Here is a 22926-nt window from a genome sequence, read left to right as displayed (position 1 = left end):
TGGGTCCCTCTAAACCCAAAAAAAGTGGTTTTCGAAGTGATGTCTGTGTGTGTGTCTGGATGTGTACAGAGCTACGGACTACACCTGTGGTCCAATTTTGATGAAAGTTGGTATGTAGGTACTAATCCATGATATCACATTTTATGAAATTTTGATTTTTAATCTTGATTTTCCCATAACAACCCATCAAATAACGGAAAAATTGGATTTTCTCAAAAATGGGCCGAACGATTTGATAAAAATGTTGTATGTTGAAGCCCTCCAAATTCTGAATAAAATGGTACAACTCCCATTTCTGTAAAAATTACGGTTGAAAAGCTATGTAAATTATGTTATTTTCCCATAAAACCCCACAAAATAAGAGAAAATCGTATTTTTTTAAAAAGGCCGGTTTTGGTTCAAATTAATATGGGATAATCGTTATAATTCTTTACAACATAGTGCAACCCCCAATTTCTGTAAAAACTGTGGTTCAAATCAAAAGTTATTGTTGCTTATGTAATTTTCTCATAAAAACCCATAAAAAGGGGAAAAAAAGATTTTCATTTAAATTCGTCTGTTATGTTCCTTATAATTCTAAACAAAATAGTGCAATCCCCTGTAAGAATCACGGTTAAAAAGCTAATGAAATGAAAATTTTGTGATTTTACCCATTAAATATCATACGGTAGTTAGTTACACTCATCACTTACCCATGATAAAGGTTGTTGACAAGCTAATGGGAGAAAGTATGTGTCAGATTGCTGATACCGTTTATTTTCTCTGTGTTATCATACAGATAGAACTATACAAATACAAGGTATTTACACTTTTTTTAATTACAGCACAAACACAATGCATAATATTATTTGTCGAAATGGTTGGCATCTACTCTCTACCTTATGATTATGATAAAAACTAAATCACCAAATAATTAAACACACTTATGTCCTTAAACTTGATAGGTACTATAAGTTCGCTTCAATTTACTTTGATAAGTTAAAACCAGAAAAATGTGTAATATGAATTAATTTTAAAAATCTTCATTAGTTCTTCCAAAATTATGATAGAAAAATAAATTATAGTTCAATTTCGATTATGGGGTTGGTAAAAGCTAATGTAATTACAGGTTTTAATTAAAAAGGTGTTATTTATAAAATTAAAATCGTGTAAAGAATAAAGAATTATTTTTTGAACAAGAACTACGCTGAATAGAACAAAGAACAAACTTCGAACTGAGAGTAAAATGATCCCTTCCAAGGATCTGGTAGATGTTATCAAATCCCCTCCGCCAGCTGAGACACTGATAAGTCGGGCAAAGCTGCGGCAGTCTGTTAGCGCGGTCCATAGTGCGTGTATGTAGCCTTGCTGTGAGATAATCAGTGGGTGCCTGCCTCAAGATGGAGAAAACCACCGAGCCGGCCCCCACTTCTGTCGTTGACAAAACCACTACACAAGTCTGTGATAAGGTAAACACTTGACGATCTTGTTAGTTGTTACATAACTGTTTTACGGGATTTAAATAACAGCTCTAATAGTCTAGTCCTGGTCAAATATCAACAGTAATGAGAATGCATTATCAAAGTTAATTTTACAGACCACTATTTTCTGTAATATTGAACTATACCATTTGCTTGGAACACAACTCATATTTTATTTAATAAATTATTATTACAAATTTAATAAGTACTAGCTGTGTGCCCGTCATACGCACGGGGATCTTATAGTAGTCAGTTGAATTTTGTTGGTTTGCATATTTTCAGATATGCTGGCAAAACTATTACATATAAACCTTCGCAAATACAGTATCTGACAGTTTCAAGCCAAAACAAATGCTTCACAATTAACTGTCACCCGGATCGTGTTGGTCCACATGCTAAATCAAATGATTAAACTAAAAAAAGCTTTATAGGCCTAGATCTATGAGGCATAGCCCTAAGGTAGGCCTATAGTTGAAAGTTACTTCCCACAATGGTTAAAAGTATTTAAAGTACTACCTTAAAACCTCACCATTTAACACTTTATTTAGGTTGGAATTTTCATTATCAAAGGTGCTCTTGTCCTTTTCGTGACACTGAGAAATGTTACCAACATCTTACACACACAAATACAGAACTTAATTTGGGAATTTGCTACGTTTTAAGCATAACAAAGAGTACATATAAAATTAGTATTTGAAATCTTTGTCAATGTCATCAAATTTTATCATAACAATTTATATTTGCTTGGACCAAAGATGACCCAAAATGCTGTCGAAATGACGGTTTACTATATATGAAATGAAGTACTATAGACATTATAATAAAAATTACCAAAATAAGCCATTAACTATTGATACATAAACAACGTAAATTCATGATGGTTTGCTGAACAAATGTTTTACTTAAATGAGTTATCATTTTCTTAGCATAAACTAACATTTTGGAATCCAGACAGAAAAAGCTAAACTTATACAGTTAAGACATCAATTAAATTGAATACGGCTGTAATAAGTGCTGTAATACGACTGTACCTATAAATAAGGTGCAACACCAACGATAACTATTTTGTAAATTATAGTGATGTGTTGGTACGTAAAAATGATTCTTGCTGCTACCAACGGTTCTAAGGAAAAGAACCAGTACCAAAAACCAACGTTTACAGTTAAGAATTACGTCCAACCAATTAAATGCGTTAATCAAGTCCCAAGGTTATTGATTTATTAGTTTTGGATTTCTCGTAAAAAGTTATCAGCAATCAAAGTTATTTCCTATTAATTGCTTTATTCGTAAACAACTGTTAATGTAAACTTATTGGTGTCAGTTTGAAAAACCCCTTATACAAACAACTTTTTGTTATTTAATATATTACGTATTATCTAAACAATTATTGGTATATCTTTTAACATTAGAAGGAAATGTGACAAAAATCACGCAATGCTGGATTTTTGGACGTTTGTAATTTTATTTCTTAAGTAGGGAGGCCGTGTATTCTAGGGAAAAGGTACCTGTATCAAGCGTCGTCAAAAAGGTTGTTATGAATAATTGAGTAGGCGTAAGTACCCAAGAGATGGGCTATGATGGGCCTATTGGCTGTATGGTCCAGCGATTGCATCACACGGTGAGTAGGAACAGAAAGTGACACATTGGAAAAGCGAGTTTAGCATCATCCATAAACCGTAAACCTCTGATACAATCACTCACTGCAGTGTGATTTTTTACTTTACACTTACACAACCACCATTGAAGCGCCGTCAATGAGTGGAAACTTTGTTTGTAAGCTATTGGTGACGATCATTAATAAATTTAAGTTTCCCAGCCCTATACAACACTGATTCAAGGTCTTCTTTCTGGTTATCAAAACTCAAGAACAATTTTATACACAAAGAATCTCTGGTTCCTGACCTGGATGATGCCTAGTTATTTAATTTCATTTACGGTTACACTATATTATTACACTCGTGATTAATTAAATCCGTTATGTAAGAAAAACGTTTTTAATCTCACTTGGTTGGGATTTGCCTTCAAAACGTGATAGGAAATGGTTGCGGTATTTGTAAACAACATTTGTAAACATATCAGTGACAGCAAGAAAAAATAATCTTGATCTGAACAGCTGTTCGTTTTTTCATAGATGATTATGTGATAAAAATTGAACAAAAACTTGTCAATAATCGCACAAAACTGCATTTTTGAACGTCCGTAATTTTATTTACAAAGTAGTGAGGCCATATTTTAATGGCTAAAGACACTCTCGCCAATCCAGTGAATACATTAAAATGACTTGGATCTTGATAGGTACTCTCGTTTTCCTGGAGAAGATTGCGTAAAATGCCATCTTGAGTGTTACAGACAGACAGAAAGACAGACAGAAATTTAGATGAGACTTGTTTCGGCTTCTTTAATGTATAAAACGTAAAAATAACCTAAAAATTTATGATTCTGAGCAATGTACAGACAAAACTCTAATTTTATTTATATAGATAGAAGATGAAAAAGCACAGTACACAGTTTACAACTCCTACACTTGCATGTTTGGCGATCGAAGGAAAAGTCAGTAGCAAACCAAGGAATAGTTTTGATGGTTCAACTGTACTTGATCGTTGGGCTTTTATTTTAACAATTATCCCTGTAAAACAAAAGCTACACATAATAATGATCTCACCCACTTCTACACTCCAATCGCATTTATACTTAGCTTAAAAATACACACTTATCGTCACTACATGTCCTAAAATTCACTGGAATCTAAAAGTCACCTCAGGCAACCTCTTTGTTTTATAATGTGTGTTCTAGGCTGTTAAGATTTTATCAAGCGAATTGTCCATAGGGGATAGGCTATTACAGTACCGTAGGTCTCGTGGTAAGACCTGGACCCGGGACGAATAATTATACTTTTCCTTTTTTAATATTACCAGAGGCCAAAAACACCATCCGTACGAATTCATATATATGTCCGTCAGCACAATAACTCATCCGGTTTTGTTGAAATTTTGTACAAACGTGAAATCGTACGTTTGTTTATTCGAATGAATTTGCGAACCAGCATGATCGGACTATGGGAACGGGGTTTTATGGGGGGAAATAGTTTTTTCTAATTTTTGACCCTCAAAACAAAGAATATTCAAATTATTCTCTAAACCCTTTTTTAAAGCTTAAAACAATAATTTAGTAATTTGAAGTGTTTTATGCGGATAATGTTTATGGTGAAAATTCAAACAATTGTAATTGTAAAATTCCCATGTTGGGAGAATAAGTTAACTGTTCTAGTTTTTTTGTTTATGGATACATTATTTATCAAACTTGACAAACTTATTTGTTAAATGCTAATCTGCTTATATTTTACTAAAACAAACACTTTATTAGTTTCCCTGTAGCAGCAAACCTATAACTTTTACTCGTTAAACCTTATATACAATTATTTGGATAAAGAAGGGGCATATTATAACTCATTATATGCCGAGAAACAGTCATGGTAGGCCAACAACTCTTTACAAACGAATGGTTAGAGCTTTAATAGTTTCGTTATTATGCAATTAAAAATACTATGAACATCTTAGTAGGACCCTATTGCTTTCGGGAAAATGAATACAGAATGTAAATTTTGAAAGGCATGAACATTTTGAAGATAAAAATGCAGGTAGCTTGTTACTGTATGAAACGGGAATCAAATTAATATTTTTCTAATAACTGAGCGATACCAGACACTTCGATGCAACTGTTGATTTCAAATAGTAATTATTGCGCATTGCATTTTGACCCGGGCAACTCCGGTTTTCGCTGATATTAATTGTCATTTAAATAGGGAATACATTTGACATGTTGAAGAAAATATTTAAATAAAAATCCAATCAGGCAAATGTAAATTCGTTTGGTCTGCAGGTTTGCTGCGGCAGGTATATTATTTATATACACCAAAACGGAGGTACTAAACTATCTTTTATTCCGTAGCCATTGTATCCTAAATGTCTTTTGTTTGTTATTTCGTAGGCTGTGATAAAGCTTAGGCCTACATTGAATTAGAACTATGAATCAACTAAGCAAATAGTATGATTCACGCTAACACTTGTACACTTACGTAATTCTAATGAGTAAATTATGGATGTAGAACTTAACTAAGAACTTATGTGGTATTCCCAGATTCAAGAACAAATAATTAATTATGTTGTTTACCTTTTGATTGCCAGGTTCTTGATGAATTGATAAGTTTAAGCTCTATGTACGTAGTGCCCCGGTCCGCGCACGCGAATGTAAATATTCCACACTCGCGCCGTGAATCGCCCGCGAATGTAAATAAGTGTAAATAAAATAGGATAGTGCGTTTTTAGTGACTAAGTGATAGTGATGTGAGAAGAAACAAGAAACAGCTCCTGATGATGCCACACTTGTGGCGAAATGTACATAGAGCTTTAACTTATTAATTCATCAAGAACCTGGCAATCAAAAGGTAAACAACATAATGAACTAAGAACGATAACAAGGTGTTATTTTAGTTGGTTTTGTTTACAAATGTATATGCAAGCTGTTTTTACAAGGACATAACAAAATGACTGAAAATAGGCCTACTGTAATCTCAAATTTTAAACTTCCAAGAGGAATAAATTACAAGGACGATGATGGTTTGATTGAAAAATTCAGTAGATACTATGTAGAATTGCTGTTGTTTAAAATCGACTATAGCAATTGTGAAAAGGAGCTATCGATAGAAAATAAGCAAATAATAGCATTTGTTTTATTCTTATAATTAAGTTTTAACTTTATAGTTTCTTTAACATAACCATATAAATTTTTTCTCGACCCTGGACAGCAATACGTAGCTTTCAGCCTGCAATTAACGTTTGTAAAAAAGATAAAAACATCATAGTGGTGAAATAGTATATTAAGTTACTAGTCCCAAAAATAGGTGTTTACCGGACGAGAGTGGTCGTTCCCTTGCGAGACGAAGTCTAGTTCGGGATTACCATATGAGTCCGGTAAACACATATTGGACGAGTGACGTAGGCCTACGATATTTTACGCCATACTACTCTAAGATAACTTAACAATAAAAATCTGTAGGCCTACAAATCCTTATATTCCCATCGAGAAAAGGACCAGGAATCACTAGTCATAACCTCTTGTTTATAACCACTCATTGCCAAACATAATCAGCTGGTTGGTGTCCGCTAAAAACTCATTACAGTACAGTAGTACGTAATGAACCCCCATTTGATTAAGCTGGTGGCACGAAGCTGTTTTCTGGACTAAATCCTTGCGTGGGAAGTTCGTTGTTAAAACAGTGTAAAGTGGCGTAAAATAATTATCAACTCATTTTTCTTCACATCGATGTTAAGTATTAGGGAGTTAGTGTTATCGATTTATACTAGGTTGGTCTGCCGTTACACTTTAGACGCATAAATGAGCGAAGCATTATTTAAAGATTGTCAATGGCTAAAGCAGCTAACACCCTGAAATATGTTCCCTTTCAACAGATTCACCGTTTGTTTGCCCGATATTATTTGAGTCCTTAAGAATGACAAATTTATCTGATAGTTCATACTGTACCTTTGTAGTGAAACTGGCCATCCTGACCATTTGCTTGTACTTTGTAAATGGGCATAGCAGGATGTACTCGTGCAATCAACATTTGTTCTACAATCGTCAGGTCAGTTAATTCGTTCGGGACACTTGACACATCCATATTATTTAACGCCGTGAATTTAGTTGCATTTGAACGACAACGCGAACAAATCGGTGATTGGTTTGAAGCTGTTAGTTGTTGCCGATGACAGTTAGTGCAAGTGTAAAATTTTAGTGCATCTAATTCATGTTGGAATTGATTAGCTAACTGTCTATCATTATCAGCTTCTTCCGCCATTGCTTCATCTGGTTCTTCTTGTTCATAACGCCACTCTCTTACAATATTTGCATTATTGGCGCGACGACCAATATTACGTTGGGCCTTTGAGGCATGCTCAAAACAAATATAGCAAAACTGTTGCAAAACATTGATAAACTGTTACCATAGTATCTATGCTGTTACATTCCATCTTTAACCTAGGATGAAAGTAAACATTGAAATGTAAGCAAAACAGTTACAAACAATTAACATATGTTTATCTTATTTAAATGAAACGAGATAAACCCATATGTTATAAACCCAATATAATTTTTCTTTCAACTTACATTAAAATAACAAGCGAAATTGCGTGACCCGTAAAATAAAATCCAGAAGGAAATTCGCAAATATTTTTTACCAAAACACAGAACGCTCAGTAAGCTCAGAAAGCTCAGTACTCTTTAGCTGTTGGCCAAATTTCATATCAATTGGTCAAACCATTACATTCTGATGCTCTTACAAAGAAATTACAAAGTGAGGGAAAGTGAGCTTCGCTCGCTCTGCTCGCTTCGCTCAATAATAGGGAGTTAGTATACAGCGATGGGTTTCTGTCAACTTACAGGTTGAAGCTTCAAAAAAGTGTGAAAGGCCGTCCTTTTTCAAAACGTTAAACTACCCAATAGAGTGTAGAAGAGCCAAGAAATCGGGTCGCTGTCAATCAGTATTTATAATATACGATAAACAGAGTATATTCTTTCAGCATTTCTTTCCTACTCCAGTGACATTTTAAATTTAAGTAAATGTTAGTTCAAACTCTTTTAAGGGAAAGCGGTACAAACCCACTAAAGTTTTGTGGACGTGCCGGGAAATGAACCCGTCCCTCCCGCACCGAAGTCCGAGACGCTTACGCTTACCACTAGGCTAGTAACCCACCAAAAGTATTAAACCCTAACTTAAATATTGTTATTTTATCGATTACCACGTCTGAATAATAAAAATTATTCAATCGCAAGCTAGGAGTTTGTCTGTCTTTTAAGTAAGGTCGTCATCGTTGCATTCCTCAAAGCAAAGCGAATTCCTGAAGACCGGTTAAATCGTCAGGAGAGAATGGGCACCGAACGACTTCATGGAGCCCATGAACACCAACGAGCACATAATATAAACTCGTTGATGAACACAGACAAGGGAATTAAATCGAAGAGGATTAATTTGTCTGTGCCAAGAGGGACCCCCCCCCCCCCAGAACCGATTCGACCGATTCGAAAAAGAATAATTTTTCTTGTAAGTTTGTTAATTATGATTATTCACGAGTATAAATCTATATATTAATTTGAAACAGTTTTTCTTTGTCACAGCTATTTTGAGAGAACGGCTGGGCGTAGAAACTCGGTAGAGGTGTCTAAAGAAAGGTCTCGGTCTGTAGATGAGCCATCAAAAGAGAAACGTGGTAAATTCCCTTGGGGCTCTGCCCCAGTGGCCTTTGAATTCCCATCCCATGTTATTCTTATGGAGGAAAACGGGGTTTTTGTCACAGCTAATTTGAGAGAACGGCTGGGCGTAGAAACGTGGTAGGGGTCTCTAAAGAAAGGTCTTGGTCTGTAGATGAGCCATCAAAAGAGGAACGAGGTAAATTCCCTTGGGGCTCTGCCCCAGAAGCCTTTAAAGTTGCCTCTTCAGATTTGTTTACATTACGACGATACCGGTATGCATAATTCTACACTACTTTTTAACGAAACAGCTGTTAATATTTAAATTGTGATTTATCGAATTTGTCAAAATGAAGTACAGTATTTGCAATGGGGTTTTTCTGATTTGGATTTTCTTCTGCACCGTGTCATGTTTTGCAATATAATGTTCTATTACCAAATCAGTTGAAAATCCTAATATCCCAGTAACTCTTAAAATTATTTCTTTTGGAGTTAACTTCTATCTATTGTATGGGTTGGTTTTTGCCTTTTTTACAACTTCTTGGAGATTGTACGTAGGTGATATTCTTTGGCATATTGCATCCGTAGACGAAACTTGGGTTGGTGTAATTATTAGAATGGAAAAGAGCGAGAAATCCTGGACAGTTTGATATAGGCTAAAAATAAAACTGAATTAACACTGTTCTACATTTCTTGAGCAATCATTGAAATAACCGATTTGCAAACAATGGAAACATAGAAAAAGTCATAGAACACAACCAAGTAGAAGAAAGATAAGAAATAAAGATAAGATATTTATAAAAGATTTTGATTATATCTAACTGTTGTGTAGATTGTGAGTATTTCCATAATCTTTGAGTCGCCTGTAATGCTTCGCAATTGCTCGAATTCGAGCAACAGGTACACTAGTAGAACATATTATCCAACGATTGTGAAAAGGTGAAAAAATAAACTAATGTATTTTAAGTCGGAATCGTTAACAAGTACATAGAAAATGTTTTCTTTATGCTTTATGAACCGAGTACTTTATTGGTTGCTAATTAATTCATGAATAATTTATAAATAAAATACTTTTTTTAAATGCCACGTTTTTAAACGCACTAAAAAGTATAAAATAATTTATAAAAATGTTGAGAGAATAAATACTTGTAAGATTTAAAACGAAAAACGTGGGGCGCATGCTAATTTACAATTAACATCACCTATTGAACTATTATGATCTATTGCATGCACCCCACGTTTTTCGTTGATGAACTATATTTTTCGCCATATTGCACCATTATTTGAACAAACTATGTTACAAAACTAAATAGTTTTCATTTAAAGTAACCTCAAAAAACTACATCTAACTTGTTTTCAGTTTTAATTCGATAAAAAATAGAAACAGAGCTGTTTAGTTATAGCTGTAATGTTTTTAGCTGTTTAGTAAAAGATTCCGCTTCGTCGATTGGGTTAGTGTACCATTAATGCACCACTATTTACAATAATGCATCAATAAACTACAATCGATACATACTTTTGTTATGCGATTGTTTACAATCCAAATTTACAACTGAGTTGACATCAGCTGATTTTTACTCTCTATTGAGTAAAAATGCCAATTAAGACCCAAAATGCATGCATTAAAAACTGCTGTTTTTGCTGCAATGTGACGTAAAGGTACTTTTCATCACTCAAAAATAGCCCATTCCCATACAGCTGAGATCTTAGAAAATCTTCAATTTCCATTTAAAAACGAAAGTGGTCAGCTGACTTTTCCTGACATAAACATTACTTTCGCTACACAAACAATGTTACTTTGCCTGACATCTACATAGTTACAACTGAATTTCAGAAAATTTTTTTAAGTTTGATGAAGCAGTTTTTTCATCGTGATCAAAAGTACCGTTCAAACTCGTCACGAAAGTCCCATTTCGGGGCGAGATAGTGGTTTACATGCGAGTCAGTAGTGAAATATACTATTTTGTCGTATTCAGCAAAAACAACTTTTCTCAATACATATGGTCTAAAATAGTATATTACGTTACTAGTCCTGAAAATAAGTGTTTACCGGACGAGTGTGGTTGTTCCCGTGCGAGACGAAGTCGAGTACGGGATTACCATACGAGTCCGGTACACACATTTTGGACGAGTTACGTACGATAGTTTACGCCATACTACTTAATTCGTACAAATCCTTATATATTTCCACCAACTAAAGGACTAAACATCACCAGTCATAACCTCTAAGAGAGGTTATGTTTTTGTTTATAACACCTCATTGTCACCTAAATACAGTATAATCAGCTGATTGGTGTCCGGTAAAACTCATTGCAGAACAGTATTACGCAATGAAACCCCATTTAAATAAGCTGGCGGCAAACAGCTGTTTTCTGGACTAAATCCTTGCGTGGAAAGTTCGTCAAAATAATGTAGTGTGGCGTAAAGTCCTTTTTTGACGGAAAAAAGAATCAGTTAGAATCGAAGACTTCCTTTGCTATTTTGTTTTTTCTTTGTTAACTTCGCCCGCAGATAAAAAATCCCTATTTAAGATTTATTATCAAAATAATAGTTGTTTTTTTCCAAATCTTTATCATTGTATGTTTGTCATTTTAGCAAGTAATACGATGTAGGCCTACAATGTACATACAGGGTGATTTTCTACTAAGTGCGTTAATTTTTACCAGTTATTCAATTTACTAAAAGGAACAAAAAGTGCCAAACAAAAATTGTCCAACCCCACCCGTTAGGCTGTATATCAAACAGCTTCATGTGTCAAATGTATATATCAGCTAATTCGTAATGAGATGGACGAATCAGGGCTCTCTACTTATGAGCTTGTTTTGTCCCTAAACAGTGAATCTCTGAACTTGTAATTTGGACTGCGTTAAAAACCCTTTACTATTAAGGTTATTGTGTGCGATACTACTGTGAATACTGTCTTTGTGAACACCTGTACTGTGTTGTCCCAAGTGTTAACGGTTACCTCAAGGTCAATAAGATTGGAGTGGAATGATTTGTCGTAAAATAACACATAATTATGCAATAACTTAAGAAAAAAAGTTAAAGCATACAATGATTTTTCTTACAAATTCAACCTCCATATTATATACAATTTTAACGTTAGTTACATCCGAATAGGAAGAGAGCGTTTTGTTTTAGCAATATAAAACTATTCATGTATAATCTTTTTGCTTTTCCTGTGGTATTACAACCAAAGAAAAGTGCAAAGCACTAATTGTAAAATCTACTCAAAATACAGAAGGACATTTCGTTACCAACACAACAAACAAGGATAAAATTATGCTTCAAATTTTACAATAGGAAGTCTACTTTCACTATTTGAAGTGATGCAAAAAGTGTATAGGGGAATATGTTATCATAAAATATCACATGGAAGATTCGATTTAATTATTGAGAAAATTCTTAATACAGGTAACCTTGAAGACTAAATCATAAACTAGTGAAAACCAAACCGACGCATGAACGTGTAACCCCAGTAAAAAGTTTTAACAAAGAGATGTCACTTCACTTCCCTTGATAATTAAACACCTGCAAATAACAATGAAGTCCCCAACTGCGACCTTCCCACTGAGTTATAACTGCAATTGTCGCTGTCAGCTGTCACTTTTAAATGCTTAATTGTTGTAAAAATTGTAAGCCTAATTGTAACCAGAAATTCAATCTGGAGTTCAAGCAAATTTTACACTCGTGTTCGGAATCGTGATTTTTATGGGTACCAAAGATGAATTATGATTAATAGTCCTTTATTGCATACTAGCTGTTGTACCCGTGCTTTGCAACGGGAAGAGGACACAAAATAGAAACATTTTAATCTTTACATCTGTTGCATGTTGCATATAATAGTTACACATCTGTCAACGCTTTTAGAAACAATATTCAACTTTTATAGCCATAATAGAAACGTTTAAGTTATGACTTTTAAATCTGGTATGTAGTGGATACCACCATTTTGGTTTTGATTAATTTTAAATCTTGTGTTGGCTGATGTGAGAAAAACTGACCAAATCTTCGAATAAAACTTTGACATACATGATTTACCTTCATGCCCCTTAGTTACGTATTTTTTTAATTTTTCATTGACATTTTAAATTTCAATTTTGAAGTTGCAAAAGTACCTACTAATTATTAAATTTAAATGAACATTTTTATAATTTCACTCTTCTTTATATTAAATCACAAATCCTTCCATCTTCAGTTTCTTCACTCACAATAAATCATTAGCAAAACTAAGTCAGCTGTTATAAACTTTAGAAATATTGCTGTGCCTTATTAATTTTGAAATATTAAAGAAACTATATCCATACGTACTATAAAAAATTTTAAACAAATAATTTAGCATTAAGGACAGCAGACAAAACTAATATGATTATCACAGCATCAAGGACTAAAAAATGTGATAGCAAATACAGTATATGTTTCATTGCATCTCTAATTCTACTCTACAAAAATATCAACAAACAACTTAATATACAAACCAGTTCTTTTAATCAGTTCCATCGTCCATTGCCTTTACATTTTCACACTTACCATTAAGTAAACATAGTAACAGATATTTTAGAAACAAAAGAACACTGTGTACTGCTTAGTTTTATGATATTTCCTTGGTTTAAAATTAATCAGTGGTGTGGCAAAACACAAATAAGAAATGTATCAAATAAAGTAAATGTGAACTGATAGGTATGTTAAGATAAAATAAGAGTATTTTATATTACTATTGATAATTAAATATAGTTACACATATACAACAGATTTTAGAAAACAAAAATCAACGACGTACAATTTAGTTATTGATGATATTCTTTAGTTTGATTAAAGCATAGGTTTAGCAAAACACAACTCAATTTACCTAAATATAAAAACAATGTGATGTGCAAGTTATGTTAAGTTAATCCAACACATGTTAATTAAGCAGTTATAATTTATTTAAAGTAGCCTCCAAATTCATACAAAACATCTATACATTGTAATTTTCATACTGTTTCCATGAAAACATATCAATAACATTATTTTCATAACTTAGACGTTTTAAAAAATCCAAAGCAGAGCCGGAGTTGATACAGCAACGGTTATAGAATCTTTTTTTTCTATAATCATTGACATAGTTTTTTGAATAAATAATCTACGATAAAAGGTTAGATTAAAATAAACCTACCTCATAGTTATGGAAAATATTATATTTAATTTCTTTGTATCAGCTGTCTGAAATTGTGAAATATGCAGTTTAGCAGTTCTTCTTGTTTACATTTAAATGTCAAAGCAAATGTATACAAACATTGTTAGTGTTCAAATCGCAGCCATGGAGACCAATCAATATTTACTTTTAAAATGTTCACCTCAGTACTTTTTAAGCCAAAGGGGCAAAGCCTACGGTCAGTATCGAAATGTGAATAATCCTATAAGGGTCCTTGGTATGGTAGCTATGTTTTTGTAAAAATTTAAGCCCAGTTGGTTCAGTAGTTTTTGTACCTATTAGTAACACACATACAGACAGACACCATTAGATTTTTATATAATAGTATAGATATCTGTAGTGAGCTGACAGATCTATCAGCTGACAGATGTTTTAAATAGTTTTATTGAATTTTGGTTGCTAAGAAAAGAAAAATAAACAAAGAGACATTCTTTTAGGCTTTTCCAACAAAAGTGGTTCATTTTTATTTGCTCTAAACAATTAATTGTTAATTACTTTTAAAAGTATGATAAATTAAACAATATATTTAAATGAGGTTCTATTCACTAAAATTTATTGTTGTACTTGTGTTGCTTAGTCTATGATATAATGTAAACCTGCAGACTAAGCGAATTTCCATTTACATGGCTGGATTTCTACTAAAATATTCCCTAAAAATTGTCAGATTTATTTCCTATTCAATTAACATTAAATTTAGTGAGTATTTTTGGCCTCTGGGGACCTTAAAACGAAAAAGAAATCGGTCCCGGGTCTAGGTCTTATCATGAGACCTGCGGTAATAGCTTATTCCCTATATGGGAAATTCGCTAAAAAACAGTTTAGTTTGTAAATTGCACAGAAATGACATGTTTTCTGTTATTTATATGAGCCATGGTAGGCCTATAATTGAAAGCCGTAACTACTAATCGTAAGAATCGTACTAATCGTACTAGCCGTAAGTAATCTAATCGGAATGTGTCTGTTTGTCTCTGTGTGTGTGTGTCTGTCCATACCCAAGATTTCAATTTCTGCTGCCAACTTCGAGAAAACTGTAGCTCCGACCATCGACCAAGATTAAACTATTTCCCCCGTGTTTAACTAAATTGTTGAGAATGTAAACAATTTATATAATCATAAATAAAGTTATTTGTAACTAAATTAACGACAATTTAAAAACACAGTTTTTCGCAGTATTTTACTTATTTACTCCAAAGTTTTAAAGCTGATAAAAACGAACCGTAGGGAATGTTTTTTTTTTATTTAGTGGTACCATTGACGTAATTTTATGAAATAGCCTATGGTTTAAAATTGACTCTAGTTAGTGATCTGCATTGATTTTACACCAGGATTTCGCTCGATTACGAAAACGACCAACGTACATAGTGATCGTTGTTTCTTAATACCGTTAATATTACTAGCGTTAAGTATTTTCCATTGAGAAGGCCGTGGTATTGAGGGTGACCCACCGTTTTATTATCCTTGGTAGATCATTTTATGGAACACTTGTGCTATTTACATTGTCAAAGCAAATCGCGCCTCCCAGGTGCACCTTGGCCTAAACAAACGCTCGCGAAGCTTTGATTGTGGTGGTGAACAATTGATCAATTTAAATTTGAATTTCATAATTTTTGAGGGCATTGACAAACATCCTTGATGATTATTCAGTAAATTATTGGTTAGATCAAGTTAATACTATCTACGATACTAGCCCATTCATATTTTGAGTTATAATTTCAATCTGTAAAATAGTTATAGCATTGAAAATGTTCCAATTCAAATGTTTATTCCTGACTTTATTTTATATAATGAAAATTTGACATCATGCAACATCAAACCGATGTTTTACCAAAAAAACCAACCAAATACAGACATTTCTTTATTTGACTAGCCTACTTTGATTACATACAAAGCATGTGAACTTTTTAATGTCAATCAATGGAATAGTTGAATTATTTCTTGTTTTGAATCGAACAAAATGTTTTGAATGTTTTAGCGTTTAATAAATTAACTAACTTCACTGAACGAAGTGACATAACACTCTGCGTGTGATAAAGTGATTTTAATTAATTAAAGTGTAACTAGCCTCTCTAAGAATAGCTATAAATTCAGGATGGTTTTAAACCCAAGAGTAAACTTTAAATTCTTGTTAACCTTAAAATAGTGTGACTTTCCACCTTTTATTTTGAACCTTGAAACTACCAATAATTTAGTATTGGATTCAAAATTGCATGTCAACATCACAGAAAAAACAACGTAGAAGCTAAGTTGTTTACACGGCAAGAAAAGAGAGACGGCACAGATAAATCATTCACGGTGATAACATGTCACTTGTCAGGAATAAAGGCAATAATTTTGTTTCTCTGTGTTTCTTCTCTTGAAATGATCCCACAATAATTTAAACCTGTTCATATTTCAGTACATGACACACATACACACCACTTAACACCTGTTAAAATCTAAAATGTCAACAATGAACTACAGAACAGCTGATTCGATGCTAAACCAATGTTTCATCCCGGATGGAATTGAACAAAATGCGTTCTATGGAATAATTTACTATAGCCTGAAACAATGTAGAAAGGTGAACGTGAAAAATGTATCTACATATATACTTATTTAATACGCAAGCAGGTTTTTTGTGACAGTCTATACTTATTTAATACGCAAGCAGATTTTTGTGACAATTACTTCTCCGAAACTACTGAACCGATTGACATGTTTTTGGTGTCATTGGAAAGAGCGTAACGTGAAATTGTGCAGGAAACTTTCTTTTTTGGAAAATAATTAGAGAGTGAGGCCCTAAGGCCCTTTAAAGTTTCGTATTTCTCCATAAGATTAACATGGGAAACAAAAATTGTTATGAAACTCCAGCTGTTGTCAGAAATCAAAAGTGAGAAGAAGAGCATATATGTTAATTGTAACAGTGAATAAGTTTGCTAATTTAACAGTTTGCTAAAAATATTTGCTGACTTGGTTGAAATTCGTTTTAGAATAACACCTGTAATACTTATCAATTGCTCGAATTCGAGCAACAGGGATACTAGTACTTATTTAATACGCAAGCAAGTTTTTTGTGACAATTACTCCTCCGAAACTACGGAACCGATTTACATGTTTTTGGCGTGATTGGAAAGAGCATAACGTGAAGTTGTGCAGGAAACTTTCTTTTTAGGGAAATAATTATAGAGTGAGGCCCTGGGGCCCTTTAAAGTTTCGTATTTCTCCATAAGATTAACATGTGAAAGAAACATTGTTATGGAACTCCAGCTGTTGTCTGAAATTGATAATGAGAAGAACAACATATGTTAATTGTACACAGTCAATGTGTAAATTGTCTATGTTGTATTAAAAATGTGTATAGTTTTGGTCTTTGGATGTTGTTAAGGACAACCTTAATGCGGCTATGAGTGGGAAACATTTTGTAGGAAACACTTAAAAACAAGATCAGCTTTTGAAAAATGATAAGATATTTACAAGAAATGTTGATTATATCGAACTGTTATGTACATTGTGAGTATTTCCATAATCTTTGAGTCTACTCTTTTAAAGTCATAGGAAATTACGACTGTTATTTGTTTTAACGTAACGCCCGTAATACTTCGCAATTGCTCGAATCGAGCAACTGGTACCTACACTAGTTAGTATATATATAGTAAACATAAGCCAAGTCATGCACTAAAATTAAACATAAATCTATGGATTCGAACCCGTGACTCCCATGCAACAACTAAGTTTCACAGCTGAGAGTTGGTCATTGTCCCGAAGATTTTCTCAGATTGTGTTAGGTACCACGGTAATAGCTTATTCCCTATATGGGAAATTCGCTAAAATTATATCACCCCAATTTTCAGGATTCCCCTTTGGAGAAAATCCTTTGGTTTCTAACACTACAAAAAATTACAAGTCACACCCCCATAAAATATACAGTTGAGTTTCCCTGTCCCAAAGTTTTGAAAGCTTGAAAATATGGATTTATTTGTCGAATAGGTTGGATAACTCTTGTATAAGATTTAGATAACAATTTTAATTTTTTCTTTGACCGGTGTATATTATTGGTCTCTACTGAATCAGAAAAATAAACTTGACCATGGCGACTGTAATTCCGTAGGTGTTATTTATATTCTGCAATGAACGTGACCGTTAAATACATACCTACTTAAAGTCCTTCTCTTTTGTTTGTGGTCTGATATTGCGACTAACAAATTACCTTAGCACATGAGTTTTTGAAACTTCTTATTACTTTCTCCCCCTATACCATAGTATATGGAGAAAGTATTGTTTTCGTCAAAATTTTCGAGTTTGAGTTTTGAGTGGATATATTCGTTTTGGGTCCCCCTGGACCCAAAAAAGTGGTTTTCGAAGTGATGTCTGTGTGTGTGTGAGTGTGTGTGAGTTTGTATGGGTGCATGAACGAGGTCCTGATGCCAGCCATACAAGCACGAACGAGGTCTCACCACACAAACGAGGTCTCGCACTCGGGACCTCGGTTGTATCTGGCATGATTTTCGTTAAATATGGACCTAAAATATGTATATTTCGATGTTTTTTTCCAAATCGGGGAGGGACCTCAATAGTGACAATTTGACTACAGAGTGTGTCGGAGTGCTTGTGGTAGTTCAGAGTGCGCCGTCCAGATCGCTCTGAAACTCGCGCAAGCACTCATTTTACAGCTACGCTAATGAATGTCATTACCGAGGTCCTGCGACCGTGCACGGCGAGACTAGCGACTCTGCTGCGATAGAGGCATATCCGTCCGTCATATAAGTTATTATTCCTATGTTAACTGGTTTATCTTCTTTTTTATGAATATAATGCGGCTTCATTGGCGACGAATATTGCAAATGACAAAGCAATGCTGCATTTCCAAAAAGCAAATACAGTAAATTGTTAGGCTACGTAATCCGTTAATAGTGACATTTACATGCATTGTTGTTAATCAACGTATCTTAGGGGGAATGAGGATATCTAGTTCAAATGGAACACGAACTTCATAACACCTTTATGGCACGTTATGGAGTACTTTTTGGGCATAACCGCCACTTGGTGTACATCCCCAAAATGGTGGATTTCGGGGGAAACTCAAAAATTTTAAATTATAAGCCCCATCGAGTGACCCCTAATTTTGAAGGTCCTGGTAAAAGAAAACTAACAACGCAAAGTAGAGGTTTCTATCTCAATACAGGAATCAGAAAAAACTTAAATAAAACATACTGAAATAACTGAAATAACAATTTTATATTCAATTGGCTGCCATATTTTACTGTGTTTAGATAGAGACCTCTAATTTGCGTTTTTAGTTTTATTTTATTATGACCTTCAAAATGGTCACTCGATGTGGCTTAACATTTAAAAATTTTGAGTTTCCCCTAAAATCCCCCATTTTGGGTTTGGGAACCAAGTGGCTATTAGGCTTAAAAAGTACTTCATAACATGCCAAAAAGTTGTGTAGAGTTTAGTTTTCCCATTGTGAGCCGTTACAAACTTTACAGGGGGTCTCCAGACTTGGAAAGCTGTAAGTTAAATTTAATTTTTTGATAATTTGAATTGGCTGTAATTTTTTACTGGATTAAATAGAGACATTTAATTTGCGTTGTTCGTTTTCTTTTACCAGGACCTTCAAAATGAGGGGTCACTCGATGGGTCTTTGTATTTGAATTTTTTAGTTTCCCCCTCAATCCCCCATTTTGGGGATGTACACCAAGTGGTGGTTGTGCCCAAAAAGTACTTCATAACATGCCATAAAGGTGTGCCGAGTTTAGTTTTTCTAGTATGGGCCGTTAAAAAAAAATAACAGGGGGTCTCCACACTTTTTACTAACCCTGTTATATAGGGTCTATTACATTCACTCCAAGATCATTCACTCCAAAAATTATTTTTACAATTTATTTTCCTGTTCGTTCACTCCAATGTTCATTCGATCCAAAGGGTACAGTCAGTTCCAGAAGTAGACGGGCCTGTGCAAAATACAAATTTTAAAGTGTACTGTACATTGGATCGAATGCACATTGGAGTGAACGAGCAGTATTATTGAAATATGCAATCATAGTAAACTGTTGCATTCACTCCAAGATCGTTCGCTCCAAAAGTGATGGATGTTGCGTTCCCCAATCTGCAGGCTCGCGGCGCATTTACTGTCTGATAGTGGAATCAGACTGACGTATATAAAAATGAAACGAATCTTGACCGAAGAAAAAATCATCAGCGGTACGTTCAAAGGATATATAATCTTAATCCAATCCAAAGAATACCGATGATTTAATCTGAACCACCCTTGGAATTTAAGTGACTACAATTTCCTTTGGTTCTTGTTTTTTAAATTACGATTAATAAGGCACAATGGCATCTCTGAGTATCACAGGTTTAATTTTAGGAAATGTATGATTTTCACACAAAGTACAAATAATAACACATTTAATTATTGTCAATTGGTATCCCTATTGTTGTTATTTATCATAGTAAAAAGATTATCATTTAAATTACTATAATAGTAGTTAAGTGCAGCAACGCGCGCTGGGTAACTGCTACTACAGTTTTAATATTAACAACTATTTTAGAATAAGATAGTGTAACATAACCATATACTCATAATGTAAACAACTCTTTTCTTTACACTATTAAGGCCTCTGGGGCATTAGCTCATTTCTCTTTTGTTGGCTCATCTACAAACCAACCTTTCTTTGGAGATACAAAAACCAAGTTACTACACCCAACCGTTCTCTCAAATTAGTTGAGACAAGGAAAACTAGTTTCCAATTAGATTAGGAAAATACATATGATATTGTATGATGGCAATATCTATATTCTTGGAAATATAGATGCTATATATTTGCATTACAAAACTACGCAATTATTTATGGTAAGTAATGCACAATGTGCTACTGGAAAATAGGTCGACAATGAATGGTGCACTTATCTTTACTAGCACTAATTTTGAGATTATGGCCTTAGTTTGTAAATGCACAATGTTAAAATAGGCTCAAAATAAAGTTATAAAAAGTTCTCATAACTGTAGAATTGATCAATATTTTCAAAAACGGATTGCAACATCGTATTAAGGGTAGGTAAGGATGTTGTTTGGAACGGTGGGTCACAACCCTACCTTTTCATTTGATAAAATAACTTTGTATCCAATATGGCGGATCCAAGATGGCGACCAAAAATTTTAACCCAGTCAAAATGAAGTACTTACTACTCTACAATGATCTGACGTGGTCCGGAGTTGATATCTTTAGAAATGTAGAAAAAGTTGGGGGGAACTCATTTAAAACTCGCCCTGTATAAAACCAGGGATAACGCTACCTATAATAATTAAGACTTTTGTTACGTTATAGAATGTGGATTATTTTACTGTGAAACTTTTCAAATTTGTGTATTTTTAACGTTTAACATGAAATAACCACAGTGACTAAAGGCCTAATTAACGATTGAAGATTAAATGAAAAACTTCTGCTTTGTTTTTAATTCAAAACATATGTTCTAGATTTATTCATCACTTTCTTTATTTTAAATTTAAGACTAGGTGACCCCGTGCGAATTCGCACGAATAATAAATTAGGATATTATAGCAACGTCGTTAGAAGTTGCGTCGTTGTATCGGCGTTGGTCTTGAGCTCGATCGTAGGCTATATGCAATATGCATGCTAAGGTCTTTTTACTTAGGAGTATTTTGCAGGACGGAGCTCATCATGCTGAAAACTTGTGCGTATGGATTAATATTAACCAAATTTTGAGTCAAAATGTGCATGAGTTCAGTGCTGAAAGAGCCATTAGCTTTGTTTAGCATTCTTTCTTGAACAGTGGTTTCGACGTCCGTAGATATAAACTTGGGCATATGTGGGATGCTCCCCTTCTGACAGTTGAAAGGTGCCAATTGATTGATAAATTGAATAGGTTCGTACAGGAAATTGTTAATTAAGTAAGTACTATAACAAGTTCCAATTGGAGGAAAATAATATTTTTTGGAGATTTAAACAGGTACTGTCTGTTGCTCGCAAAAAATTAAGAATCAGCCGATGATTAAGCCAAATTTGATAGAATTTCAATCGCACCTTTAACAGGAATACCACCACATAAACTTACACTAGTTATAATTTTTTTATGTTGATCAGAAAAAAATTAGGGTTAAGCTTGGTCAATAGGATGCTTTTTTACTTTGCCCTAATGTGTTTAAGCCTTAACAAAAGGAGTATACACTTAAATATTAACTGGGTAGGGATACACACCTTTATTTGCCTTTTCATATTTGACGAAGACAATTTCCAAAATTCCAGTCAGGGAAGTCTTTTTTATCACCATTAACAACAAGACCAAAGCTACCTAAATAAACCAGCATATTAATTCACAAACAATCATATGTTTGCTGCCTTTAGCAGAGTTAAAACGGTTAAACCTAAGTAGTGATTCGATTGATTTAATGAAAAAAAAACATCAACAAAGGCAAACAAAGACAAACAACTCTTTTTTACACAAAAGATATGGCGTACAGCGATATCTATTATGACACATAGATAATATATTTCTTAGTTTGTTTAAATATTAGAATAATTTTTTCATATTATTATCTTTTTAGGGACTTATGTCCCTATACAAGCCACTAGTTAATATTATATTACACAACGCGTGCCGGGTAACTACTAGTCTTATACAGGGTGTCCCGTAACTCTCTGGACACTTGTATATAGCGTTATTCCTTAGGTCAAGACAAACACATTTCACCATAGGAACATGGGTCTGTGGTGTCTAGTTTACCGACTGTCGGTATTTATGTGTTTTTTACAAAAAAAACTAATAACTCCTAAACGGTTTGAGATAGAGCTTTGATATTTTGCAAAAATGTTAACCTTATTAAGACCTATTATCGTTAGAAATTATACTAAAAAATCATTAACCGTAAAAATGGCGACCATTTAAAATATTTGATGCCAAATTTCACGAAAACCGTTAACTTTACAAAAAAATTGCAAGAGACAAAAAAGTTTGTAAATTTTATGTAGTTTTCAATGATACCTGATTTGTTAAGATTGGATAAATAATAACAGAGAAATGTCTTCT

General features: G+C 33.7%; 1 protein-coding gene across 4 annotated transcripts in view; it reads left to right on the top strand.

Moving 5' to 3' along the window:
• Nucleotides 1-1326: 1326 nt before the first annotated feature.
• Nucleotides 1327-22926, top strand: part of LOC128988516 (protein Malvolio-like) — a 117483-nt gene continuing 95883 nt past the window's right edge. For all 4 annotated transcript variants that reach the window (XM_054409879.1, XM_054409880.1, XM_054409872.1 and 1 more), the window contains exon 1: nucleotides 1327-1448. In XM_054409879.1, the coding sequence (XP_054265854.1) occupies nucleotides 1380-1448 (69 nt within the window). In that variant the 5' untranslated portion in view covers nucleotides 1327-1379. The remainder of the gene's footprint in view (nucleotides 1449-22926) is intronic.

This window comes from Macrosteles quadrilineatus, unplaced genomic scaffold (assembly GCF_028750875.1).
Source record: "Macrosteles quadrilineatus isolate MER2022 unplaced genomic scaffold, UCM_ALF_1.0 Scaffold_3__2_contigs__length_128488019, whole genome shotgun sequence".
In the NCBI taxonomy this organism is placed as follows: Eukaryota; Metazoa; Arthropoda; class Insecta; order Hemiptera; family Cicadellidae; genus Macrosteles; species Macrosteles quadrilineatus.
This window is presented reverse-complemented; position numbering and strand designations above follow the sequence as displayed.